Below are 25,919 nucleotides of genomic sequence, written 5' to 3' on the forward strand. Positions count from 1 at the left end.
GTGTAAAATGGTGGGGTGGGGGGCTGCCTTGCCTCAGCCAGCTGTCAAGCCTCTTTGGGTGGTGGCAATGGTGGGGGGGCAGCCTCATGTCTGAAGCTGCCTCAGCTGGCCGCTGGCCTCAACAGGCCCCAAAGAGGCAGCATTCATACTCACCGGCTGCCCAGCCTCATGGCAGCAGCGAGGGGTGGGCGTGCAAGCGCCGGAGTGTGAAAAATGGTCTTAAGTCACTTTTTAAAGTGCCGTTGTCACTTCAAACAGTCACTAAGTGAACTGGTGTAAGGTGAAGACTACTGTACTTTATCGCTTTTTTCCCTTTTTTGGGGTTGTGTGTGTCATCAAGTTTACATCAAGCTTTTGACACCTTGCTAGGTGACTGGAAAAGCCCTGTTCCACTACCCAGATTGCAGCTGCTTTCTTGCAGGTATGTGGAGTGGCGTGGGACCCACAGGTTTTGCAAAGTTAAGTGAGGAAGTTGGTTACACCTTATTAGGAAAGATAAAAATAGACAACCAAGAATGCTTTATTGACCATCCTTTGTCAAGATTTTATATCAGTTGCATCTGCTAATACAGGTGTTCTGCTTCAGATTTCTCTGCTATTTTCAGTATCTGGTAAAATGAGTACTTTTTGAACAACCTGTAAAATCCAGGACACTGCTTTCATTGTTTGATTCCCCCCTCCTATATTGTTGATTCAGGGAATATCCATTTCTTTAGTGTTAACTAATAGTGTTAGTTACTCTGATAGATTTGTATTGGTTGCTTCATTTTTTTGATTTTGTGTTTTTTTAGACCCCGAGTCTTGTACACCCACCCAAAAATGACGACAGCCAAAAAATAAAAAATAAAAATATAGTGGAAGATCATTCCAAGAGGCCTGGACACATTTGGAGTGATTGAACGCAGTGGGAAACATTATGTGTTCTATGCAACGAAAGTGTTGTGTGTCGCACATCAACTGTCAGACGGCACTTTGAAACCAACCATAAAAATGTAGCCCAACTTGGTGATAATGAAAGGAAAGAGTTTCTTGAAGGGAAGTTGAGCTATCATTTCCAGCATCTTAGTTTTTCCAACTATCTTTCCTGAACGAATCATCTGACTGCTGCCAGTTTTAAAATTTCACTGTGCATAGCAAAACATTGTAAGCCCCTTTCTGATGGGGATATTATCAAAACGGCCCTGTTGTCTGGGAGTGATTCACTTTTTCATGATTTCCCAAACAAGGATAAAATTATTCAACACATCTCTGAGATACCACTGAGCAGAAACACCATTAAAGATAGAGTCCAGCACATGGCAAGTGATGTTAATCAACCGCTCACCACTGACTTACAAAAGGCAGCCTGTTACTCCATGTGCTTGGACAAAAGCACAGATATCAATAACCATGCAAGGCTGGCAGTAATTTTGCATTATGCTGTTGGTGACACCATGAGAGAAGAGCTACTGAAACTGATGTCTTTGCCTGAAAGAACACAAGGTGTAGATATTTACAATGCTGTGAAGGAAGCTTTCTTATCACAAGACGTAAGACCAGAAAAGGCGGTTTCAGTTACAAGTGATGGAGCACCTTCTATGATAGGGGCAACATCTGGTTTCATACAGTTGTTTCTTCAAGAAACAAAACATAAATTAATTCAATTCCACTGCATCATTCACCAGGAAGCTCTTTATGCCAAGGAAAGCAACAAACAATTTGACAATGTCCTCAAAGATGTCACAAAAATAGTGAATTACATCATGGCTCGTGCTCTGAATTATCAGCAATTTCAAGTACTTCTTGAGAAGGTTCAGGCACAGTATGATTGTTTAGTTATGTACAACAATGTCCAGTGGCTGAGCAGAGGATGAGTCCTGGAGAGATTTGTGGCCTGCTTGCATGAAATTCAGCTTTTTATGCATGAAAAAATGCAAGAATATCCACAGCTCACTGATATGGCCTGGCTTACCAACCTCATGTTTTTCACAGACTTTACACACCACTTCAGCCAGCTGAATAAACAATTACAAGGTGCAGGGAAAACAGCAGAAAGAATGTTTTGTGATATCAAAACATTTGAGAGCAAACTGCAGGTTTTTGAAAGAGACCTTGAAAGTGGGCAGCTGAAATATTTTCCTAGTCTAAAAGTTCATTTAGAAAATTCTATAACATTTGCAGACAATCCTACAAACCATCAGGAAATCTACAAGGTGTTTTCTAGCACTGTTGCAGCTGCAAAGTTAAATTTTAGTAACAGATTTTCACAGTTCCGTAAGATGAAGACAACCCTGTGTTTTCTTACTTCTCCAGATAAAGCCAAATTTGAAGAACTTGATCTTTCCTGCTTGGAGTGGTTAGATTTAGGAAATCTGGAAATGGAGCTACTGGAATTCCAAAAAAATACTATCTGGAAAAATAAATTCTCTAGTGAAACACTAGAGAAGATGGAAGGGATGAGAAAGGACAGCACAGTTAGTTCTGAGAACGAAATCCTCAAAGTGTGGAATTCTCTGCCAGATAATTTTAAATGCATGAAAGCACTTGGGATTGCTTTCCTTACTTTGTTTGGATCATCTTACGCTTGTGAGCAGCTGTTTTCAGCTATGAATTATATCAAATCAGACACCAGAAGCAGGCTAACAGATGACCTGAGTGCTGCATGTGTTGCTCTCAAACTTACAAACTATGAGCCAAGGGTAGATAAATTATCAGCAGGCATATAATAGCAAAAATCACATTAATTCTTTAAAAGCATGCCAAATGCAAACTTTTACTTTTCAATAAAAACTTGTTTGTATCATTGAAAGCTCTGTTGTTGTGTTTTTGAGAGGTGGAGTGAGTTGGGGATTTTTCCTTTTTGCCTCGTTTTGCTGTTTTAAAAAGAACGCACCCCAATGCCCCCCCTGCATAGCCAGAAGCTTGTGCAATCACCGTTCTGCTGCTGTGCTCCCCCAGCCCCTCTTTCCCTTCCTTTGAAACAATCCTCCCCAATCCTCCCATTCCTTCCTTCTGATTTAACCTTCTGATTTAAAAAGAGAGAAAGCCAAGTTTTTCTTTTCTGGTGTTTACATATTTAACCTGCAGCTAGAAGGAAGTGGGGAAGAAAACCATCATGAGGCACCCTTCTGTTTTAACTTTTTTTCCTTGTCGCTTTTTGGAGTTTTCATCCTGTTTTCGTGAGAGGGCAGTGTTTGGGAGGGGGTGTAGCTGCCCTTCTCCTCCAAGCCACCAGCTTAGCAAGGCACCAGCCTGCCAGCTCTTCCCCCTCTCCGAGGCTTTTGCGGGGGGGGGCTGTTTGGTTTTTATTCCCCTCCCATCTGCTGGCTGGTTGAAGCAGGTTTTGGTCTCTTCTGTCGTGCTTTGAGATTACCCACAAAGCATGTTTGTTTGGGGGGAGATCCCCACTGGTTGCTAAGCTTGCTTAAACCCTCTTCCACCTCCTCCTCCTCACCAGAGTCTCCCTTTGTCTGCAACTCCAGCCACTGCCTGGCCTTGCCTTGCCCCATGGCAATGGCACCCCTGCATTGCCCCCTCCCTTGCCTCACCTCACCCTGCAGGGTGAGCCTCCTACCCACTGCCCCACCTGCCAGAGAACCCCTGGATCTCCCCCAATTCTGCCTGCCTGGCCCCCACAGGCATCCCTCCCCAGAAGCGACATTGAAGTGGCCACACCCACCCATGCTACCATGACTACCATAGCCAAGCCCACTTGGTGGCCATGCCCACTTGGTGCCATGCCCACTTGGTGGCCATGCCCCCAGCACCCGGTGATGTACAAGTGGGTTTCGGGTTGCAGTTTGGGAACCACCACTATGGTCACATTCATTGAGTTTGAAATGAAGGAGCATTATGCTTATCAAATGTATATTATGAAGTAACCATGCGGATGCGATTCCAAAATATGGCTAAATAATACTACATAACATTTAATTTCATGTAAGTACATTTTAGTAATAACAAGCATGTATTAATAATATATTATTGCAGAGAAGATCAATCAAATAACTAAATCAAATAATTCAATTCCAGCAGAATTTGCATTTTAGAGCAAATCAGCATCAATTCTACAAAAACCTTGAAAATGGGCAAGGACCATGTTAAGGACAGAGTTGACTCTTGAGTCTCCAATACCTTAACCAATATACAACAATAGCTTACCATGACATCGTGCAGGTGAATGTGAAATATTTAAACCAATATAAAATTCTGATCACATCTCTGGATCACCTGAACTGCACCTCTTATGCAATTGCTAACTGGAACTGCCAATAACCTAAACTGAACAGATGGACAGTAGAATTTTTGCATGAACACAATCTACATTTCAGGGCTAGCATCATAATTTTTTTAAAAAAAGCTTGCATGAGAAGGAAAACAACTTCTGAAAAACTACTCTGGCTCACAAAAGACCTGCTGGTCAATATTAGTGAACAATATATTGTATGACTATTTAGGAAAAAACAAACTAGAACATGTCACTAACTCACACACTGAGTCTTAAGTTTTACCATGAAGGATTTTCTTCTGCACAGTGTGCATGAATATCCATGATTTTTGTAAAGCAACTTAGTAGGTTGAACCAACAATGACAAATCATCAGCCTTTTTAACTTTTCATGTTACAATCAGAAGAGCAATGTAAACAAAGTCTGTGCTGCTTCAAACATTTCTCCAAGATATTCAATTGAAGCAGATTGTATTACATTGAAATACAAGTCATAACAGTAATAAAATATGACTAGACTCTCTGCAGTTTGCTGCTAAATGTCCACAGTCCCCAAGTTCAGATGTTATAGAATCTAGAATGGATATGTAATTGGCACACAGAAAATAATGAAATATATATTGCTACCCACTGATGAGTAGGAAAATAGCTATTACTTGTGCAAAACTCTCTACAATAAGGATCTGTTAGCTTAACATGTACTCAATATAGCTCATACTCAATATAGACGATACTCAATGTAGGCCACCTGGTACATCATTTCATACATTTCTATGGGGCTCTTCAATTCTAAAATTATATTAGAAAAATATGTAAAAATAAGAGGTTTGGAGGTTTTTTTAGATTTTATATCACATAACTTTGGTCACAAATTCTGGACATCTTTGCTTATTGCAGATTCTTCTTTCTGAGCTCTTTTGGAATATCTGTATATTTTAGGTAATTAGAAATAAATTGGAGTTTAAAATATAATATTTTTAATATGTTTCCTATATCAATTCAATGATACATTACTCTTGAAAAATGCATTTTGGTCCTTTTTCTAATGCTAAACTATGGCAATTCAGATATCACGCTCATAGGAAAAAAATGATTTTATGGAAGATCTGAATGGATTCTGGGACCTTTACATTAAATCAACTAGTTGATTACAACAATGAATTTATACTATTTTCTGCGTTAAAGAATAAAAGGCCATTTTTGTTACAATCTACTGGCAGTATTTATAATTACAATACTTAGTGAGATATCTATTAGGAAAAGTGACATTTTCAGGCATAGAGACATTATACTAGTACTATTATTATTCCTACTTACCACTAATTTTATTAAACTTGTGTACCACCTAAATCAACGGCTCCAAAAAGAGATTATTAATTTTTCTAACACTAAAAACTCCATAATCAATTTTTATAAATATCTATTATCAAACAGGCACCCCACCACACAGCAACAAAAATCACACACACACCCCACAAGAAACCAGACCACATCTTAACAACAACAGCCAGCCAACCAAACAACCCAAAACCAGGCCGTGATTCAGAGGCAACCAAATGAACAAACACTATTTGCATCACACAGATGATACTTAAACACCAAAGACTATGGCCTAGCAACAACCACCAGCCAATCAAACAGTCTGAAACCAGACCATGATTCAGAAACATCTCGACAAATAACAACCACACCAATTTACATCACACAAGAAGATATTTAAAGGCCAGTGCTCTGGCAGATGAGCACAATTCAAAGCACACTGAAGATGTCCGCTTGAATGAACACAAAATGTTTGCAGTCAAATCACCAAGGCGATCAAACCAACAGCCCGTATCTATTATCAGTAAATCAATCTGATATGCAAATTTTAAAGCAATGGAATGGAATAAAGAATGGAAGATCATCAGTTTGTCTAAATAATAGGAAAATATTTTTACCTTAATACCAGAAACCTCACTAGATCTCAGATTATGTCTTATACAACAAATAATACTTTAAACTTATTGGATTGTATTGAGATACTTAGACAAGAATGAATAAAGTGTAGTTGGAGATGCAATTCACATGCAATTTCCTAAGTTGCTATGTTTTGTGAAGAACCAATTATATATAGTATTTTGACTTTGTGATAAAGTTTAATAGTTTTGGATGATGCTTTATAGAAATTGACACTGCCAAAAATTAGTTTTTATACTGGAAACACAAATTGATGCCCCTGATTACTAGTACATTGAAGACATGAAGTAACCTGTGACTTATGAATGAATTTAATTTTTTCTTTTCTTCTTTTTACCCTGCCTCCATTATTTTTTATAAATAATTCAAGGTGGTGAACATACCTAATACTCCTTCCTCCTCCTATTTTCCCCACCACAACCACCTTATGCGGTTGTTGCCTAAAGATAATCTTAACATATGGATGATTGCAATTAAATATGGTCAACTGTTCTGTAAAATGTCACACATTTACTTCTACATGTGCTAAAACTACTTGCTTTGAGTGAAAGGCAAAAAAGGTCAGAAACTAATGGTCTGACAGAATCTCATCCTGTGTCATAGAGATATGTAACCATGTAGCCCCTAAAACTTTGGGTACAGCCCTCCAAGTTTTTCAAGGACAAAATTAAGAAATGTATAATCATAATAATAGTAGTAAAGTTGGAAGGGACCTTGGAGGTCATCTAGTCCAACCCCCTGCTCAGGCAGGAAACCTTATACCATTTCAGACAAATGGCTGTCCAGTCTCTTCTTAAAAACTTTCAGTGTTGGAGCATTCACAGCTTCTGGAGGCAGGTTACAAGATGAATCCTATTATCTGTAATTAATGTAACATGTATAATTTTATACTGATCAACCTACTTTTTCTTTTCTTTTCTCCACCTACTTTTTAGTCAGATATTCCAAAGTTGAGTACAGCCTTCAGCCTAAGCCTAGAAAATAGGTTGTGTGTGTCACTTCCAATGAAAATGGCCGACTGAATACATGCTCAGGGAAGGATCCTTGAAGGGTTTTTCCCTGGCATGTAGCTCTTCAATTGCTAACTGAAGGGACTGGCATTCCTTCAGTTTTTATGACCCACCAGGATCAGGGAGAGTTTAAGGATTACCCTTCAAAAGCCTCCAATACAGCTGTGTTCTGCAAGCAACCTCACAAGCTGAGCTTCAAGGCTGCTGTGTGCCAAATACTAGGGGGAGAAAGGCTCCAATCTGTTTGTCGTTGAAGCTGCCGCTTTGAAATTTATCTTTCAAATGGACAGTAAGTTCTTATTCACCTTTAAGGACTATTAATCTTTACTAAGTTAAAAGAAGCTCTCTTTAGCCACAGCCTGCTACGCTTTTTTGAAGACCTGCGCCAGTTTGGGGATTTTTTTTAGTGTTAAGCAACAAGAAAGAAGGCTGCTAAGGCAAGCCAAAATAAAGAAGTGTGGAGCAAAGAAAAAAAAAAGAAAGAAAAGAAACATAAAGACTAAAAGCTGTGATATTAATTTATTATTGTAATAACTTGCAGCTTCTTTGTATGGTGGCTAAAAAAATTGATTTTTATTATTTCTGATAAATAACAATTCCTAAGTTACTTACAAAGAAAGCTATTCTGTGACCAAAGAGGGAGTCAAGATGGAGGAGCAAATTATTAGAGATATATTTGAAAATTCTCTAAATAAAATCCACCAGTTTGTTGACAAGTTATTGTAGTAACTTGTAGCTTGGTCTTCTTTGCTGTGGGTGGCTAAATGTTTTCTGATTTTTATTATTTCTGATAAAAAGCAATTCCCAAGCGACTTACCAAAAAAAAAAGCTATTCTGTGACCAAAGAGGGAGTCAAGATGGAGGAGCAAATTATTTGAAAATTCTCTAAATAAAATCCACTAGTTTGTTGACCAGCTGTGCTCCAAGGGTGATAAAAAAAATTCTCAAACTACTTTAGAGATGTAAACATGTGTTACCGAACTACTGAGGCAACTTTAAAAGTAGCTGAAAATGCAGAGGAGTTAACTGCAATTTTGGAATATAAACCTGACACCAACTTTTATTCTGATGGTTTAAACATAAATCTCTCTACACAATTGAAAGAAGAGCTTCAAGAAAATTTGCAATTCTTAAAAAGACAAGTTTGGGACTTTTTCTTTAAGGACATTAACAAGGTTGAGAAATCCTTGATAAAAAGGGAGGCTTATAACCAGTGGTGGGATTCAGCCGGTTCACACCGGTTCACACCTAACTTTTTGTTGAGTTCAGTGAACCGGTTAGGATAAATCGAGGGATGTCAGGCTGGTGACACCGCTGACACAAGGCATGTCACATCAATGACATCAATGCAACATGCATCACACCGGTGATGTCAATGCGATGCATGTTGTGCCGGTGATGGTCAATATAATGCACAACACACCAGTGATAATGATGAATACAACCAGTTGTTAAATTATTTGAATCTCACCACTGCTTATAACTACTTGATAAACTTTCCAGAGAAGAAAAAGATCTTACTCCATGAAGACAGGTTGAAGGACTTCCGGGTGGCAAGGCTCCGTTGACGGCAGCCATTTCGGCTGTCAGCCCCGTTGTTTCCGTAGAGCCACCAAAAACAGCAACGATCAGCTGTTTGGCAGCTCGGAAGCCCGCTCCTCAGGAGAAGAGGAGGGGGTGAGAGCCCAGGCAGGGGTAGAGCTCTCCTAGACCGCCAGAGTTGAAACTCTGGTGGTTGAAGGATTGAGCCCCCCCCAAAGCCTGAGTTTGCTCCAGACTTCGGGACGCCTCTGCTCCAGGGCTTTGGAGCAGAGCAGGACGCTGCAACCATCCCTGCCAGCGAGAGTGAACTTTGGATTACTTGGATGCAGGAAGAGCTGTACAGGAAAATGTTGTCAGAGCAAGTATATGAACTTTAACTCAGTAGATTTTGTGGAGACTTTTAAAAGTGAAAGTGCGCAACAGAATTAAGTGGGTGAAAATGGCTGCCAAATCATCTAAAGTTCTTAGAAGCGCGGGCCAGTTCAGCAATCTTCATTACAGGCTTTAATGCCCCCCCAGCACCTGCACCCGCACCAGCCTTGACAATAAAAGATCTGCAGGATGTTTTGCAAGAGGCTTTGAAAAAGCAATCTCAACAATTAGCTGAACTTATTGAGGAGAAGAACACAGAAATAAGGGCAGACATCTTACTTGCACTTCAAGGCATGGCTGTTTGTATTGAACGTTTGGATGAGAGAGTGGAAGAACTTAGCCAAAATAGTGTGAGATTAGATGCCAAAATGACGGATGCTGAAACGGTGATGTAAAAGATTGACGACAATTTATTATTGGTTCAGCATAGAGAGATGGAATTTGCTGTGAGAATTAAGGGATGAAGGAAGACCCTAAGGAAAATTTGAAAAAAGTAGTTTCAGAAGCCCTTGAAGAGGTTTTGGGGCGCTCAGCAGAAGATATTATGGTGGATATAGATAAAATATTTCGTGTCAATTCCTGGATTGCAAGACAAAGGAAACTACCTAGAGATGTGGTGGTTTATTTTACAAAGAGAGCAATTAGAAATGATGTTATTCAAGCCTTTTATAATAGCAAATTTGCAGTTGCAGAGCAAGAAGTTTTAATTTTAAAAGAGATCCCTCCAAGAATTTTAAGGAGAAGGAAAGAGTTTGCATTTTTGGCAGAAGAATTAAGAAGACGGGATATCCAGTTCAGATGGGAGATCCCAGTAGGTATGGTGGTGATGCATGCAGGCACGAGATATCGTCTTCTCACAGTGTTACAGGCACGTGATTTTTATGCCAACATTTTGAAGGCAGTCCCCATACCACTTCTGGAATCCAAAAGGAAGAATGGTGAAGGAGAGCGTCAATCACAAATTGAGAGTACACAAGGTGCTGAAGGAGTCACACAGCTGAAAGATGGAGAATTCCAGAAAGTTACAGGAGTGGATCAGATTTCAGTACCAACGGAGGAGGTCAGAGACCAAAGAATGACACGCGCTGCAGCTAGACAAATGAGATAAGAGCAAGAACAGCAGAGAGTTATGACGGCATCTCAAAAACCTACTTACAGTGAAGCAGTGGGAGGAGCGAGGCCAAAGAGAGTGCAGGTGATTTTGGAAGAGGCGCTCCAAAAGCTTCAGGTCGCAAAAGATGGCGACAAAGCTTCTAACCTGGAATGTTAATGGTCTAAATTCACCACATAAGAGAAAGAAAGTATTTCAATATCTAAAGCAATTTAAAAACGATATTATTTGCTTACAGGAAACACATATTCAAGTGGCTGATCAAAAGTACTTGGTAAACTTTAGGTTGGGCACACAGTTTATTGCTTCCGCGCCTGATAAGAAAAATGGAGTTGTTATTTATGTTAAGGATACTTTAACAGCGAGTTTAATTGAAACAGACAAACAAGGAAGATATGTTATAATTGAATTATTAATAGAAGGCAAGAAAACTATTTTGGTTGGACTATACGCTCCTAATCAACAGCAAGGAGATTTTTACAATTTACTACACAGCAAGATTATTCAGTGGGATTATAAATCTTGTATTTTTATGGGAGATTGGAATGGCGTCTTGGATGTACAAATGGACAAGGGAGGCCTTTTTAAAAGCACGCCAAGTCATGCTAAACTGCCTAAATCTTTTTTTGAGATGAAGGATGACTTGGAATTGAGAGATGTTTGGAGAGAAAGAAACATGCAAGAAAAAGACTTTACTTTTTTCTCCGACAGTCATCAATCTTTCTCCAGGATTGACTTTGTATTAATTACTAATGATTTTTTCCCTAGGATTAGGAAGATCAAGATTTGTCCAAGAACTATATCTGATCATAGTCCAGTATGGTTGGAGATAGAAAAAGATAATGGAGATAGACGGTCTTGGAGTTTAAATGAAAATTTATTTAGATACCAGGAAAATGTGGAAGAGTGTAAAGAGTGTAAAAAACAGATGAAAGAATTTTTTAAATTAATATGCATAAAGGTACTTCTATTGAGATGGTTTGGGATGCAAGTAAAGCTTATATGAGAGGTGTATTAATATATTTGAATAATAAACATAGACGTAAACTGGAATTTAAGAGGAAAGAATTAGAGGATGAAATTAAGGAAAAAGAAAAGGCTTTAATTCTGAATCCATCTGATGGGAAGATCAAAGAGGTAATTACTTTATTAAGGGGTCAGTTTGATACGTTAATGGCAGATCAAGTGGCAACTAACTTACGGTATGCTAGACATAACACTTTTTGTAATGCTAATAAACCGGGTAGATGGTTAGCTTACTTGTTAAGGAAGAAGCAAAGATAGAATAGAACATAAGGGTAAAGTAGTGTATCAGCAGAATCTTATTAAAAAGACTTTTGTTGATTTTTATTCTAAGTTCTATGCCAGAGATAAGATTAGAGATGTAGATATAGATGATTATTTGATAAAAGCCAATATTCCTGTTCTTACGCAAGAACAAAAGGAAGGGATGAACCAATTGATAACTGATGAAGAAATTTTTCTAGCAATTAAACAATTAAAAGTGTGTAAAGCGCCGGGAACTGACGGTTTGACCGCCGTTTACTATAAAAATTTACAGTTAGAAATGGTGGAATCTTTAAGGGAACTGTTTAAGACAATTCAATTGGGAGGAGGGGTACCTCCATTGTGGAAAACTGCTTTTATTTCGTTGATCCCAAAGGAAGATCAGGATGCCACTCAAGCCAAAAACTATAGACCAATATTGCTTTTAAATACTGATTATAAGATATTTGCAAAAGTCTTAGCTAAGAGATTAATGAAGGTAATGCAACAAGTGATTCATAGTGATCAAACTGGATTTATAAGTGGTAGACAAATGAGGAATAATGTGAGACACATTGTAGATCTATTGGAATTTTTGGAAAGAAATAATCAGATCCCCGCAGCGCTGATCTTTTTGGATGCTGAAAAAGCCTTTGATCAATTGGATTGGCAATTTTTGATGAAAGTATTAGAGAAAATGGAATTTAGGGAAATTTTTTTACAACCTATTAGGGCAATATATCAAAAGCAAACAGCCCGTATAATAGTAAATAACAGTTTGACAGAACCATGTAATATTGAAAAGGGCACAAGGCAGGGGTGTCCGCTGTCACCTTTATTATTTGTTTTAACATTGGAAATATTACTGATTAAAATACGAGATTTGAATAAAATCAGGGGAATCCAAATAAGAGATCAGGATTACAGATTGAGGGCATTTGCGGACGACCTGGTTATTACAGTAACTCAGCCGGATTATTCAGTTGTAGAATTGATGGAGATAATAATGTTATATGGGAAAGTTTCTGGATTTAAGATAAACATACAAAAAACTAAAATATTGTCTAAGAATATGACTGTATCACAAAAGGCTGTTTTAGAAGAGCTAACGGGATTTGAAATAGTTAAAAAGATTAAATATTTGGGGATATATCTGTCAGCCTCAAATGTGAAGTTATATAAAAATAATTATGAAATGTTATGGGGAAAAATACAAAAAGAATTAGATAGTTGGAAAAAATTACAATTATCTTTATTGGGAAGAATTGCAGCAGTGAAAATGAATGTTTTGCCAAAATTTTTATTTTTATTTCAAATGATACCTATACTTAAAAAGGATTTAAATTTGGAGGAATGGCAAAAAGGAATTGCTAAGCACATTGGTTTGTGCTTAAATTGTAAGCCGCCCTGAGTCTTCGGAGAAGGGCAGGATATAAATGGGATTAAAATAAATAAATAAAATAAAATAAAATAAAAATAAATAAACTAATAAATTTGTTTGGGCAGGGTTAAATTTAAGATAATGCAAGATACGCGTGAAAGAGGCAGTCTTAAAATGCCTAATTTTAAATTATATTATGAGGCTGCTGCTTTGTCATCGATAAGTGACTGGTTTAATTTAACACAAGGGAGATTATTAAATCTTGAGGGTCATGATTTGTTATTTGGTTGGCATGCATATTTATTGTATGATAAGAAGGTGATTGATGAAAATTTGGTAAAACAAATTAGAGATCAAGGTCAAGCACATATAAAAAGGATATATAATGCATTGATAGAAATTGACTCACAAACGGAACTTGTTAAAGATTGTATGATAAAGTGGGCCCAGAATTTTCAAGAAGTTATAACAATGGACACTTGGGAAAAGATTTGGGTTAGAAATGCAAAAGATATTTAAGAAAAGGATAAAGTTTTCTCCGCAATTGTTTTTATTGGGTATTATTACAGATGCTACTGTTATAGATACAAAGTTGATGTTGAATTTAATTACGGCAGCGAGACTTTTAGTAGCACAAAGAAGAAGGAAGAAGGAAGAACTGCCGACTATAGAAGAGTAGACTTTGAAAGTTTCTAACTTGGCGGAAATGGCAAAGATTTCAGCATATTTGAAAGATCAATCGCAACAGAGATACATTGTGGAATGGAGAAGATGGATTGAATATATTCAGAATAAATATGGGACTAAAAAGTATCATTTAGCATTTGAATAAGTAGCGGATTTTTATGACGTATAATTAGTTGGTAGCTATTTTATTAATATTTTGACTATGGAGAGTTAAAGTGTGATAGAATTTAATGTTTTATTATTGTTGTTAGCATATTTTAGATTATGCTTGTTTGTATTATTATACCCTGTATTCAGCTCTGGGAAGTCGGGGAGGGGGGAGGGTAGGGTAGGGGGGGTTGGGGAGAGGGGAAGTGGAGGAGCGGGGTTCTTTTGTATTCAAAAATGTATTGTAAAACTTTTCAATAAAAAAAAAGAAAGGTTGGAGGATGGATTTTGATATTTGTAACTGAAAATCTTAATCCATAATTTGGAAATGAAATTTTTATATATATAGAATGCTTAAGTGATTCTTAATGTACGCAAAATGTTATTGAAAGTGTTTGAGAATATCTTTGTTAAGAGGAAGTTAAAAAATGTTTTAATAGTTAAAGAAAAAATTGAGTTTTAAAAAGGATGTTTATAAAAGAAAAAAATATTATTCTCTAAGAGTAGTTTGGAGGGAGGGATTTAAATTTAATACTGAAGTTCAAATCTGTATGTTAAGATATTAAAAATGTATGAGAAAGTTTTGATTTTAGTAATGTTAAAGAAAAGTTTAGCATTTTAAAAAGGGTGAAAAAGAAATGAAAAAAGAGTGTTTTTCCCTGTAAGGTCAAAGAATCTGAAAGAATACAGTGAACCTTGTTAATAAAAATGGGGATAGTTCACAAAGATTATTAGCTGCAAATAGAAATACATACCATTTCCACAGTAAAGAAGATAAAGCAGGAATGGTTAAATTGACTTTTATTCAAAGAAGAGAATATGTTTAACTACCTTTTTCACTTGGATATCACTTCTGGATTTTTTGTGATGAAAAAAAAATGAAATTTTGACTGGTTTTGTCGATTAGATAGATTTGTCATTATGGAAATTAGTCAAATACTAATGTGTAAAAGCAAAATGTTGAAGCTGGCATGTTTTTATTCTGTACTGCACTAAAGAAAATTGGAATTCAATGCCTTTTCTTTTTCCCCTTGTATCTCACTTTTTTTTCTCTTCCTTTCTCTTTTTCCTTCCCCTAATTTCTTATATCTATTTTTCTTTGTATTTTATATATTAAATAAATATAATAAAAATTGTACTTAAAAAAAATAAAAAATAAGAAAATAAGTTGTGTAACCAACTGCCATCCTTAATGCAAATAAAAAGAAATGTATTTCACATAATGCCCTATATCTTAATTTTACCCTTCAGTCATATAATGTATAATAAATCTCGCTTGTATATACATGAAATAAAAGACATCTGGTTCACAAATTTATTAAATACATTACTTATAATTTCAATGCATGAAAAAAATAAGGAACATAACACAAAAGATTATAGGAATCATCTCTATTTAGTTTGTTAGTTCTGAATTAATGGAAAGTACTTACTTTTGGAAGAGATGCTCTGGAGCCTGAACTCTGAGTGGTCATTGTCAAAACTGTAGTTATGCCCAGTGCAACTCTGGCTGGAGCAGCATCCATGTTGATCCAGAAAGATACCCAGGACAAAATGACGATCAGCAGGCTAGGAATGTACATCTGGATTAAATAATATCCCATCTGACGCTCCAAATGAAACTTTACTTCAATGCATGTAAATTTTCCTAGAACACGAAATTGTTTTTATAAATCATTTTTGTACTTTTAATCCTATTATATCATCAGAATAAATTAATTGCCTTAGGCACATGAACAGTGAAATGTCAGATCTTATTCAATTGGATGGGCATTGTTCCTTCAGTACTAATACAAGGTATATTTTGACTGACATTCTACCCTGAAGGAATCAACCCCAAGTTAGACATTTGAGAGTTGTATATCACTTTACACAAAGATGACTGCAATTATACCAATTGATTCAATTTACTGATCTGTCTTGTTGAGTATTTTTAATGTTTTGAAAATGAGGGCTTTAAAAATTAATACTGCTTTATACTTTTTAAACAAAATAATAAACAAAACAGTGCATTTTAAGATTCAGACCACAAAGAGTTTGATGAGAGCATTTGTTGACTTGATATAAGGGACCAGGTGTTTTTTAAAAAATCTGAATAACTAAATAATTATCAGACCTGGTATGGAGCTGCAGTACACAACTGCATTTATAAATTGGTATTCCTAAAAATTATTCTTTGGCTTTATCACTTTTTCTCTTTGGTATTTTTCAAATTGCAATAAAAATATCTGGGTATGCCTAGATAGTGTTTTCTCATGCTCTGCTCCATTCCAAGGTCTATAATAAAGATGTATATTAATAAAACCTAATTTCTCTTAATACAGTTTGTTAGTTTAGAAAAGGCTCTATGAGATGCCTTCTGATTCTGGGATTTCCTAGAGAATGCATGTCCTCAGGGCCTTTTGTGGCTGGATATATCCCAGTTACACATTTGAATCATGTCCTTTGAAATTCCATATCTATTAAAACCTTGAAAATGAATTGAAATTTTGGTTTTAGTATTTTTATAAGAAATTGAAGGAAACAAATTAAACTGAAAGTCATTATTAATGAGATTTGATGGATTATTTTCAAAGCTATGAAGCTACTTTCTTTCATTATAAAACTTCTTAAATTTATATATCACCATTCAGCCAGGACTTCAAGGCAACACACATACTATTTTGTTCTCTTAGTTTTTCCCACAACAATCGTGTAAGGTAGGCTGGGCTGGGAGAAAGTAACCAGGTCAGCTGCAACTGTACTAGAACCTATGTTTTCCAAATTCCAAACCAACAAGTTCACAACTATGTTATGTTAATGTTATTTCTGGTGCACCAGACGTCATGGATATATTGAATAAAAACTGATTATATACAATGTGTTGTTAGAAGTTTAACTTAGGAATTGCAATGCTAATTCATATGGCTTGGCCTTAATCTAGCATTTTCAAATTTTGATCATAATTCTTAAGAGGGTTGGTATGACTTTAAAGATGGATCATTGTTTATCATCAATGGATAAGTTTTTCTTGGCCAGATACTACTATTTGCAATTTATCAAGACATCAGGATGTCAATAGCCAAAGTATTATGCAATACTGTTAAATAAATCAATACCCAATTTGCAGCTTCACTGTTGATAAGTGTATATTGGCTCATGATTTGAATTAGTTCTTTTTAAAAGAAATGTAATCAAATCCATTTTGTTGATTCAATTAGGTAATAAGTGTGCATTAATTTTAATATTAACAACCAGGATTCTCTAATAAGTTTCTAACATCACCCATAAAATTTGGAAATCATTGTTGAGTAATACAATACTTACCAGTATTGTAATGCTTTGTGCAATAACCAAGCTCCTTCTCTTCTTTCAAAATAAACTGCGGCAGAGTTAAGCCTTCTGCTACTTGTACTGGGCCATCACTCATCCATTCAAATATCAGGTCATTCATTGTATAGCCAACTAGAACAAATTATTTGTGATTAGATAATAATAGAATTGCTACAACAGGCAAATAGTAACAATTGGAAAATTATTTAATTTCTGAAAGAGAAAAGATCACTAATAGATAAATACATTCAGATTATGGTTAATGCATGGAGTGATGTGACATCAATAAATCAGGAATATCTAGATTAAACTTGGGGAACATTTGACCATAAGCATATTTATAACAAAGATATTAAAGTGAAGTGGATAGGACTTTCTACATCTTTTACCCTGATATAAATTGAGACTACAATTTATAAACTACAATAGCATGGCAGCCACAAACTAAGGCACTTTTAGGTATAATATATTTGGACAACTCTATATTGGAAACATCTGCATTAGATGCTATCAAGTCTCCAATCCTATTTGGATAATAACACTAGCATCTTTAAATATTACATCTGAGTGCCTCAGGAATATCCAGGTGCTTCTATACCTATCACTTTTACTATTATTACCCCCATCCAATTCATGCTGTTTGCCTATGGGGATATGGAGGATTGATACTGTATGTTAAATATAAAGATGCACCCCCAAAGGCCTGCCTCAGAAATGTCATTCTTTACTCCATGTATTTATTCTTTGGCTTTGTATTTCAAGTGTCAAATAGTCCTCCAAGTCAAAAATTTCAATTATCCAAAGATAATTTTTATTCAGGACCTTAAGTAGGAAAACCATTTACAGTATACTATCACTAAAGAGAAAGAAATAGAGAAAGCAAATAGCTTGCTTACTGATAAACATTAACAGACAGCTCAGAATTTAGTCACCCTATCCATAAAGGCCATATCCATTCCTCAAGGTTGAGAAATAAGATCATTTCCCCCCAAGATTCTCTTCAAACATATAGGGGACTGCAAATCCCAGAATTCCCAGTCACCTTCTTTGAGGGATTTGGAGAATAAAAGGTTCTGCCAAATTATAGGAATTTGAATTAGAACATGTAGTTCTGTCTTCTCAAAGGCCATCAGGTCTTAAGATGCCTTAATAGGTTCCATTACAAGAACAAATTAAGGCCAATAAAATTACCTTTTCTTTTTCAAAAACAGTAAAGTAAAAAAAATAATAGCAGCTGTAGTAGGGATACTGTATCCCTCTTCTGTTTGCTTTCTCCAGTTGTTTTCTGTGACATATTCTGTATATGCCAGAAGCTCAGTATTATACTACATGAAGTGATATTAAATAGTACATCTTGAAGAGTCAGATTATGACTGGTGTATTTTTTTAAAAAAATATAATATATGACTTACAGCTTTCTAGTTGCATTGTACATGTTTGTACATCCATAGGAAAATTCTTTAGGTCCATAGGACAGGATAAAGTTAATGTTAGCCTAAAGGAATGCAAAGAAATGTAAATGTGTTTAGTAAGTTTGGAATTGCTACTAAAATGAAATTATGACAGTTGCAGTGTCCCAGGGCCATGTGATCACCTTTTGTGACCTTCTGACAAGCAAAATCAAAGGGAAAGCCAGATTCACTTAACAATGGTGTTACTAACATACCTAGTACAGTGATTCACTTAACAACTGTGGCAAGAAAGGTCATAAAATGGGGCAGAATTCATTGACAACTGTCTCACTTAGCAACAAAAAATTTGGGTTCAGTTGTGGTTGTAAGTCGAGGACTATTTGTATTATATTTGTACAAGTACCATTAAGTTCCCTGATGTAAAAACTAAAAGAACATAGTGACAGCAATAAAGAAAATGACACATTTGGGATAGAAAAAACGAGGGCTTATTGCCTCTCCCCCCTCTCAAATACAAATAAATGAATGAGCACAAGTATTTAATCCAGTAATCAATAATGTGATCATTTGGGCCTTTAATCAAGGGTCTTAGTATTATAAAGTAGTAGAGTAAAATTCTTCAAACTCTATCCTTTGGCTTTTTTTTGTAAATTCCTTTCACTTTCCTCTGATATTTTGCCATCAACAGTAGTTTGTTTTCTTTTCATGAATATTAGATGACTGAGAATTTCATTTTTAGGTAAAAGTATTTCTTATCAGAAACCCAGTGTAAACACCAAAAGCAAAGTTTTACATTTAGGCAGGAAAAACCAAAGGTTTAAGTACAGATTGGGAGAGACCTGGCTCAAAAATAGCAACTGTGAGAGGGACGATCACTTGATTATGAGCCAGCAGTGTGCAGCAGCAGCCAAAAAAACTAATATAATCCTGGATGGTATAAACAGAGGCATAGAATCAAGATCACGTGAGATATTAGTACCGTTTCATAAAACCCTAGTAAGACCACACCTGGAATACAGAAGCCAATTCTGGTCACCATACTACAAAAAAGATGTTGAGACCTTGGAAAAAGTTCAGACAAGAGCAACTAAAATGATAAAAGGCCTGGAGACCAAAACATATGAAGAACGGCTGCAGGATTTGGATTTGGCTAGTCTAAAGAAAAGAAGAAATAAAGGTGACATGATAGCAGTATTCCAGTATTTGAGGGGTTGCCACAAAGAAGAGGAGATCAAACTATTCTCCAAAGCACCAGAGAGTAAGACAAGAAACAGTGGTTGGAAACTGATCAAAGAGAGAAGCAGCCTGGAATTAAGGAGAAACTTCCTGAGGACAATTAACCAGTGGAACAGCTTGCCTTCAGAAACCATGGGCACTCCATCACTGGAGGTTTTTAAGAAGAGAGTGGAGAGTCACTTGTCTGAGATGGTATAGGTTCTCCTGCTTGAGCAGGGGGCCGGACAAGAAGACCTCCAAGGTCCCTTCCAGCTATATTCTATTCTAAACAGGTGAAAATAGAACTGTTAAGTAACAACACATTTACTTCTACTGAGAATTCAGGTGGTCATTCACTCTGGTTGCTGATCTATCTTGAAAGAATATCACACTGAATAAACATGTTTGTGCCTCATTAATTTTTCTCATACAGAAAATCAGTTAATTGCATGTTTGGATTTGGGTTTATTGTTAGAAAATAATTTAATTTAATAAAATAGAAGTATAGTTATGTAACCATATAATAATTGTATTTGTATACAAGTATATAAACAAAAAATAACAACATGAGATTGAGTTTCTGATAGTCATAAGCGTAGCCAAAATCCCTGCAGAAAGATCCTCTAACCACGACTAGCTAACTTTGGCCTTAAAAGCTAAATATAAGTTGTTGTACCTTCGGGTTTTTTAGGCATTAAGTGAGAGGAAGTGTTGAAATAGCAAACAAGTTTATTAACTCAGAACAGAAGCAGCCCTAATGACTGCTGCACAGCTATTTATACCGTTAGCCTCTAGGCAGCAACCAATAGGTTTAAAGTAACAGTTTCCTGCCCCAAGCCTAATTATCAGCTTGGAGACAGCCAGTCTGGCTTTCAGTAACAGCAATTGTTAAGCAATACAGCAATCTAGGTCAGACATTAAGCAAGTGATTAAAACAGTTATGGCTAATACATTACAAAGTGAGACTGCTTAATCCTTGGATTGTAGTCTAGACCAGCTTTTCTTAACCTTGGCAACTTTAAGACGTGTGATTTCAACTCTCAGAATTCTCCAGCCAGCATAGAAACTCTGGTCTAGACTGATAACTCAAAAGATGTCTCAGAAAGAGTGAAGATATTATCTCAGTGATTGGACTGCTGAGTTGGAATTAATAGTTTATGCTAATGCTGAGTAGTTATGTCTGTTAGAAGCAGTTCTAAAATTATTGAGAGAATAGTTTCAGGGGGTGAAGTCCTCTTATCTTTTATCTTGACTCTTGGAGTCAATAGACCATAGCTTTTTGGATTTTCTAAGCCTAGACCAGGCCTTCCATAATCTGAGCAGAGGTCACAATTAAATAATACTGAATTCTATGCAATATGTAGAGCCACGATTGTAGGTTTAACCTTAGAATTCATCCTGAATTCTCTTTTTATTTATCCTTATTATTTGTTTCTGTTCTGCAAACAACTCAAATTGCTTTGTATGGTTTCCAAAGCCCAGGAGATTGTGCCACTAGAACACAGCCTAATCCATAAAGCAATGATGATGTGATTTCTGCTGATTTTTTTTTTTGAGGGAGTAAAAGTCCCTAATATGCTTCCTATACCTAAAAACGTTTACGAGAAAAAATACTAACCCTCTGCAAACTCAAAAAACCAATTAAAATATTGTCTCTGTCCTCAGTAAACCAGTAATAGTATTATATCAGTATCCAACCTATAATGACTATTGGAATGCAACAACTACAACAATGCAACAACTATAACAATGCAACAATAGTTCAAAAAACCAGCATTTGCTTGTCCCTGGCGTTAACCTAAAAAAGGATCTTAGGACTTGGGTTAAAATTAATTTGCTTTTCTTCACAGTTGGATAAATAAAATCAGAAACTGTAGAAGATAAAGTAGAAAATACACTGAAATGGGTGTGTGTGTTTCTGTATGGGTGAAAATTCTTATATCTTTATTGCATCTAAGTAGAATTGTGAGCTTTTGGGTTATAGTTTCAAATTCTTCACTAAATGAATATGTAGCTTCCAGGTAATAAAAAATATTGCAGCAAGAAAGAGAACTATTTAGAATACAGGTAGTCCTCAAGTTACAACTACAATTGAGCCCAAATTTCTGTTGGTACAGTAAGTGAGACATTTGTTAAGTATGTTTTGCCCCATTTTATGACCTTGCCTCAGTTGTTAAGTGAATCACTGCAGTTGCTAAGTTAGTAACATAATTACTAGTGTTAAGTGATTCTCACTTCCCATTGACTTTGCTTGTCAGAAGGTCACAAAAGTTGATCACATGATTCCGGGACACTGCAACCATCATAAATATGAACCAGTTGCCAAGCATCTGAATTTTAATCACATGATCATGGGGATGCTGCAAAGGTTGTAACTGGGAAAAATGGTCATAAGTCAGTTGTTTGAGTGCTATTGTAACTTTGAACAGTCACTAAATGAACTGTTGCAAATCAAGGACTACCTGTATAGAAAATATTAATTTAGCTTCATAATTTAAGTGTACTTTCTATCTGGAAGGCTCCATTGCAAAAATTAAATTATTAGTAGCCCAATACTAGCACATGGGGCATGATTTCAGGCATATAGTAGACTACATTTTCTTTTTGCTTTGAAATGCAATTTACACAAGTTTATTTTATTTAGTTTTATTGGATTTATATACCGCCCTTCTCCTGAAGGACTCGGGGCGGTGTACAGGGCAGTTAAAACACAATATATATAGTTAAAAATAAATTAAATTAAATTAGCCCCAACAAGTAAATCACATTCTAAAAATTTAAAATCCCAATCCCTCAGTCCAGGCCGGCAAGCTCAAATAACCAAGTTTTCAGGTGGCGGCAAAGGGAGCGAAGGTCGGAAGCCATCCGGAGCTCAACAGGGAGCTGGTTCCAGAGGGCAGGTGTGCCCATAGAGAATGCTCTCCCCCTGGGGGCTGCCAGTCAGCATTCCCTGGCCGACGGCACCCTGAGGAGGCCCTCGCTGTGGGAGCGCACAGGACGATGGGAAGTTAACACCGGCAGAAGGTGCTCCCATAAATAATCCAGGCCCATGCCATTTAGGGCTTTATAGGTCATCACCAGCACCTTGAATCTCACCCGGAAGGCAACTGGAAGCCAATGCAGCTCGCAGAGCAGAGGTGTTATATGGGACTATCAGGAGACCCCCATCACAACTCATGTGGCCGCATTCTGCACCAGTTGGAGCCTCCGAGTGGTCCTCAAGGGCAGCCCCATGTAGAGAGCATTGCAGTAGTATATCCGAGAGGTCACAAGTGCATGAGTGACTGTACATAGGGCATCTCGGTCCAAATAGGGCCGCAACTGGTGCACCAGGCGAACCTGGGAAAAAGCCCCCCTGGTCACAGCTCCTATATGATCTTCTAAACTGAGCTGTGAATCAAGGAGGACGCCCAGGTTGCGAGCCCTATCTACGGGGGGGGGGTAACACCTCACCCCCCATAGTTAAAGATGGAATAGACTGGGTAACCTGAGATGCCAGTATGTACAGCCACTCGGTCTTGTCGGGATTAAAATGAAGCCTGTTCCTCCCCATCCAGACCTGAACCACCTCCAGGCAATGGGACATCACAGCAAGGGCATCACTGGGTTGATTTGGGGTTGAAATAAAAAGTTGGGTATCATCAGCATACTGATGATACCCCACCCCAAAACCACGAATGATCTCACCCAGCGGCTTCATATAGATGTTGAACAGGAGGAGCGAGAGGACCAACCCCTGAGGGACTCCACAAACGAGAGGCCTTGAGGCCGACCTCTGCCCCCCTGCCAACACCGACTGCAAACGACCCAGGAGGTAGGAGGAGAACCACTGTAAAACAGTGCCACCCACTCCCAACCCCCTGAGGTGCCGCAGTAAGATACCATGGTCGATGGTATCAAAAGCCGCTGAGAGATCTAATAGGACTAGGACAGAGGAACAACCCCTGTCCTGAGCCCGCCAGAGATCATTCACCAGCGCAACTACATGCTGTACCCGGGCCTAAAACCCGATTGGTAGGGGTCCAGATAATCCTCTTCCTCCAGGAACAGAGGGAGCTGATGTGCCACCACACTCTCAACAACCTTCGCTAGAAAGCAAAGGTTGGAGACCGGACAATAGTTGTTCAAAATAGCAGGGTCCAGGGCAGGCTTCTTGAGGAGGGGCCTCACCACTGCCTCCTTCAAGGCGGCAGGGAAGCTACCCTCCCTCAAAGAAGCAGTTATTACTGCCTGGAGCCAGCCTTGCATCCCCTCCCGAACTGCATATACCAGCCAGGAGGGGCACAGGTCCAATAAACACGTGGTGGAACTCAGCCTCCCCATGATCCTGTCCACCTCTTATGGAGTCACAGGGTTGAATTCTTCCCAGATAACGTTCCCAAGACCGCTCGTCTCCCCCCCGTCAGACTCCGCCCAGTCGGAGTCCAAACCGGCTCGAATCTGAGCGATTTTGTCTGCCAGATGTTGACTAAACTCCTTGGCACAACCCTGCAAGGGCTCCTCCCTCACCTCCTGATTAAGGAGGGAGCGAGTCACCCTAAACAAGGCAGCCTGGTGATTATCTGCGGACGCGATGGGGGCAGCGAAGTAGTTGAACTTTGCTGCCTCCATCGCTGCGAGATAAGACCTCGTAAAGGTTCTTAACTGCAATCGGTCAGATTCAGACCGGCTGGATCTCCAACAGCTCTCTAGGCTCCGTCTCCGATGCTTCATCTTCCGGAGCTCCATGGAAAACCATGGAGCCCGCCGGGATCTGTGCCGGGACAGGGACTGCATAGGCACAACGTGGTCAAGTGCCTCCCTGGCTGCCCTTTCCCAGCTTCCACTAAGGCATCGACCGGGCTGTGAGTGAAGATGGCAGGCACAGGTCCAAGTGCCACCTGGAACTGTTCAGGATCCATTAGGCGCCTGGGTCTTGTGCACTCCCAGCTCATGAAGATGGGAAAGTGGTTTTGGAGCAGCAAGCTTCTTTTATGTCTTATCAATCCTTGATGGTCTTGATGAGAACCATCATCATCTGATGGTTTTTTCATCTGAGAAGAGAAAGCCAAGCATAGTGGAGACCTTTTTTCTGCCCTGTTGGATTCAAACCTCAGCTGGATATTTAAATTCCATTCTGTGATCTAAGACACATTTTTCAAAAACCAAGAATATGCCCAACATGTACATACCTGATACTGTATAATACTTTCCCATTTTTGGAAATCCTTAGAAGCTTGTTGTCTGTGGTAACATCATGGAAGTTTGCGCCTTTCTCATTGGCAAAGAATAAATCGGGTTTCCAAATAGAGTCCAACATTGATGGATCCAAATCCAAGGAGTCATCAGGGTATTCACTATAAGCAAGACGGGAATCGTTCCACTGCTGCCTCAAAAAAATGTTCACTCTGTAGTCCTATAGAAATGTCAGATATACCAATTATTTAATCTCTTGTCCAAATGATTGTGCTTTTAGACTTTGAACCCTAGATCAATTATTGAATTATCTGATACAATATTATACTTTATATTAGTCAAGGAAAATCTATTGTTATTAATATTCAATTCAATTCACAGTTTGGGATTGGTAAAAACTTAACACTTCAAATCCTAACCAAGGACCTAAGAGCTGTTTAGGTAACGTCTCAGTATATAGGCAGTTCTGAGTAAAGTGGATTTTTGCAAAGTCAGAATATTTAGGTCTAATAAATTCAAAATTTCCAAGTATCTAGGCAGCCCTCTGGGTATTGCTTCAAGGGTGGTACAACCATTGATTTCTTCTTCCATAATCACTCAACTTCAATTTGCAGATTGTGGTATTTTGTAATTTTTTCTAACTGTTTTTCTTCCATTCATGCATCACCTGTGAGCCAAATGTCTATTTGGAATCAAAAGTTCATTATTATTATTATTATTATTATTATTATTATTATTATTATTATTATTATTATTATTGTTGTTGTTGTTGTTGTTGTTGTTGTTGTTATTATTATTATTATTATTATTATTATTATTATTATTATTATTATTATTAATCGCACAGCCAACCAGATGTTCAGACTGGGTTTGGCATTTTTGTCTATCTATCGAGTCCTTACCAAGGACCTGGGACAGGCAGATCTGGTTGTTTGATGGTGTTACAGGTATCACAGCAGGATGGAAGCTGTTCTCAGTAAAACCACCTTTGCAATTGACTGATGGCGCATTTATTAATGCCAATGGTGTATTATTATTATTTTTATTTAAGATTTAATCTTCAATTCAATTCACATTCTGGGACTGGTAAAAACTTAACAGTTCAAGTCCTAATCACGGACCTGTTA

The 25,919-nt window shown here is 37.5% G+C and overlaps 1 protein-coding gene across 1 annotated transcript in view; it reads right to left on the reverse strand.

Annotated features, from left to right (window-relative positions):
* GLRA2 (glycine receptor alpha 2) overlaps positions 1-25,919 on the reverse strand; it is a gene marked incomplete at both ends in the record, with an annotated part of 134,892 nt that overhangs the window by 51,683 nt on the left and 57,290 nt on the right. The window contains 4 exons of the mRNA XM_083361287.1: positions 15,112-15,326; positions 16,985-17,122; positions 18,403-18,485; positions 24,789-25,012. Coding sequence (XP_083217413.1) covers positions 15,112-15,326; positions 16,985-17,122; positions 18,403-18,485; positions 24,789-25,012 — 660 coding nt within the window. The remainder of the gene's footprint in view (positions 1-15,111; positions 15,327-16,984; positions 17,123-18,402; positions 18,486-24,788; positions 25,013-25,919) is intronic.

Source organism: Vipera ursinii (assembly GCF_947247035.1).
Source record: "Vipera ursinii genome assembly, chromosome: 4".
Classification (NCBI taxonomy): Eukaryota; Metazoa; Chordata; class Lepidosauria; order Squamata; family Viperidae; genus Vipera; species Vipera ursinii.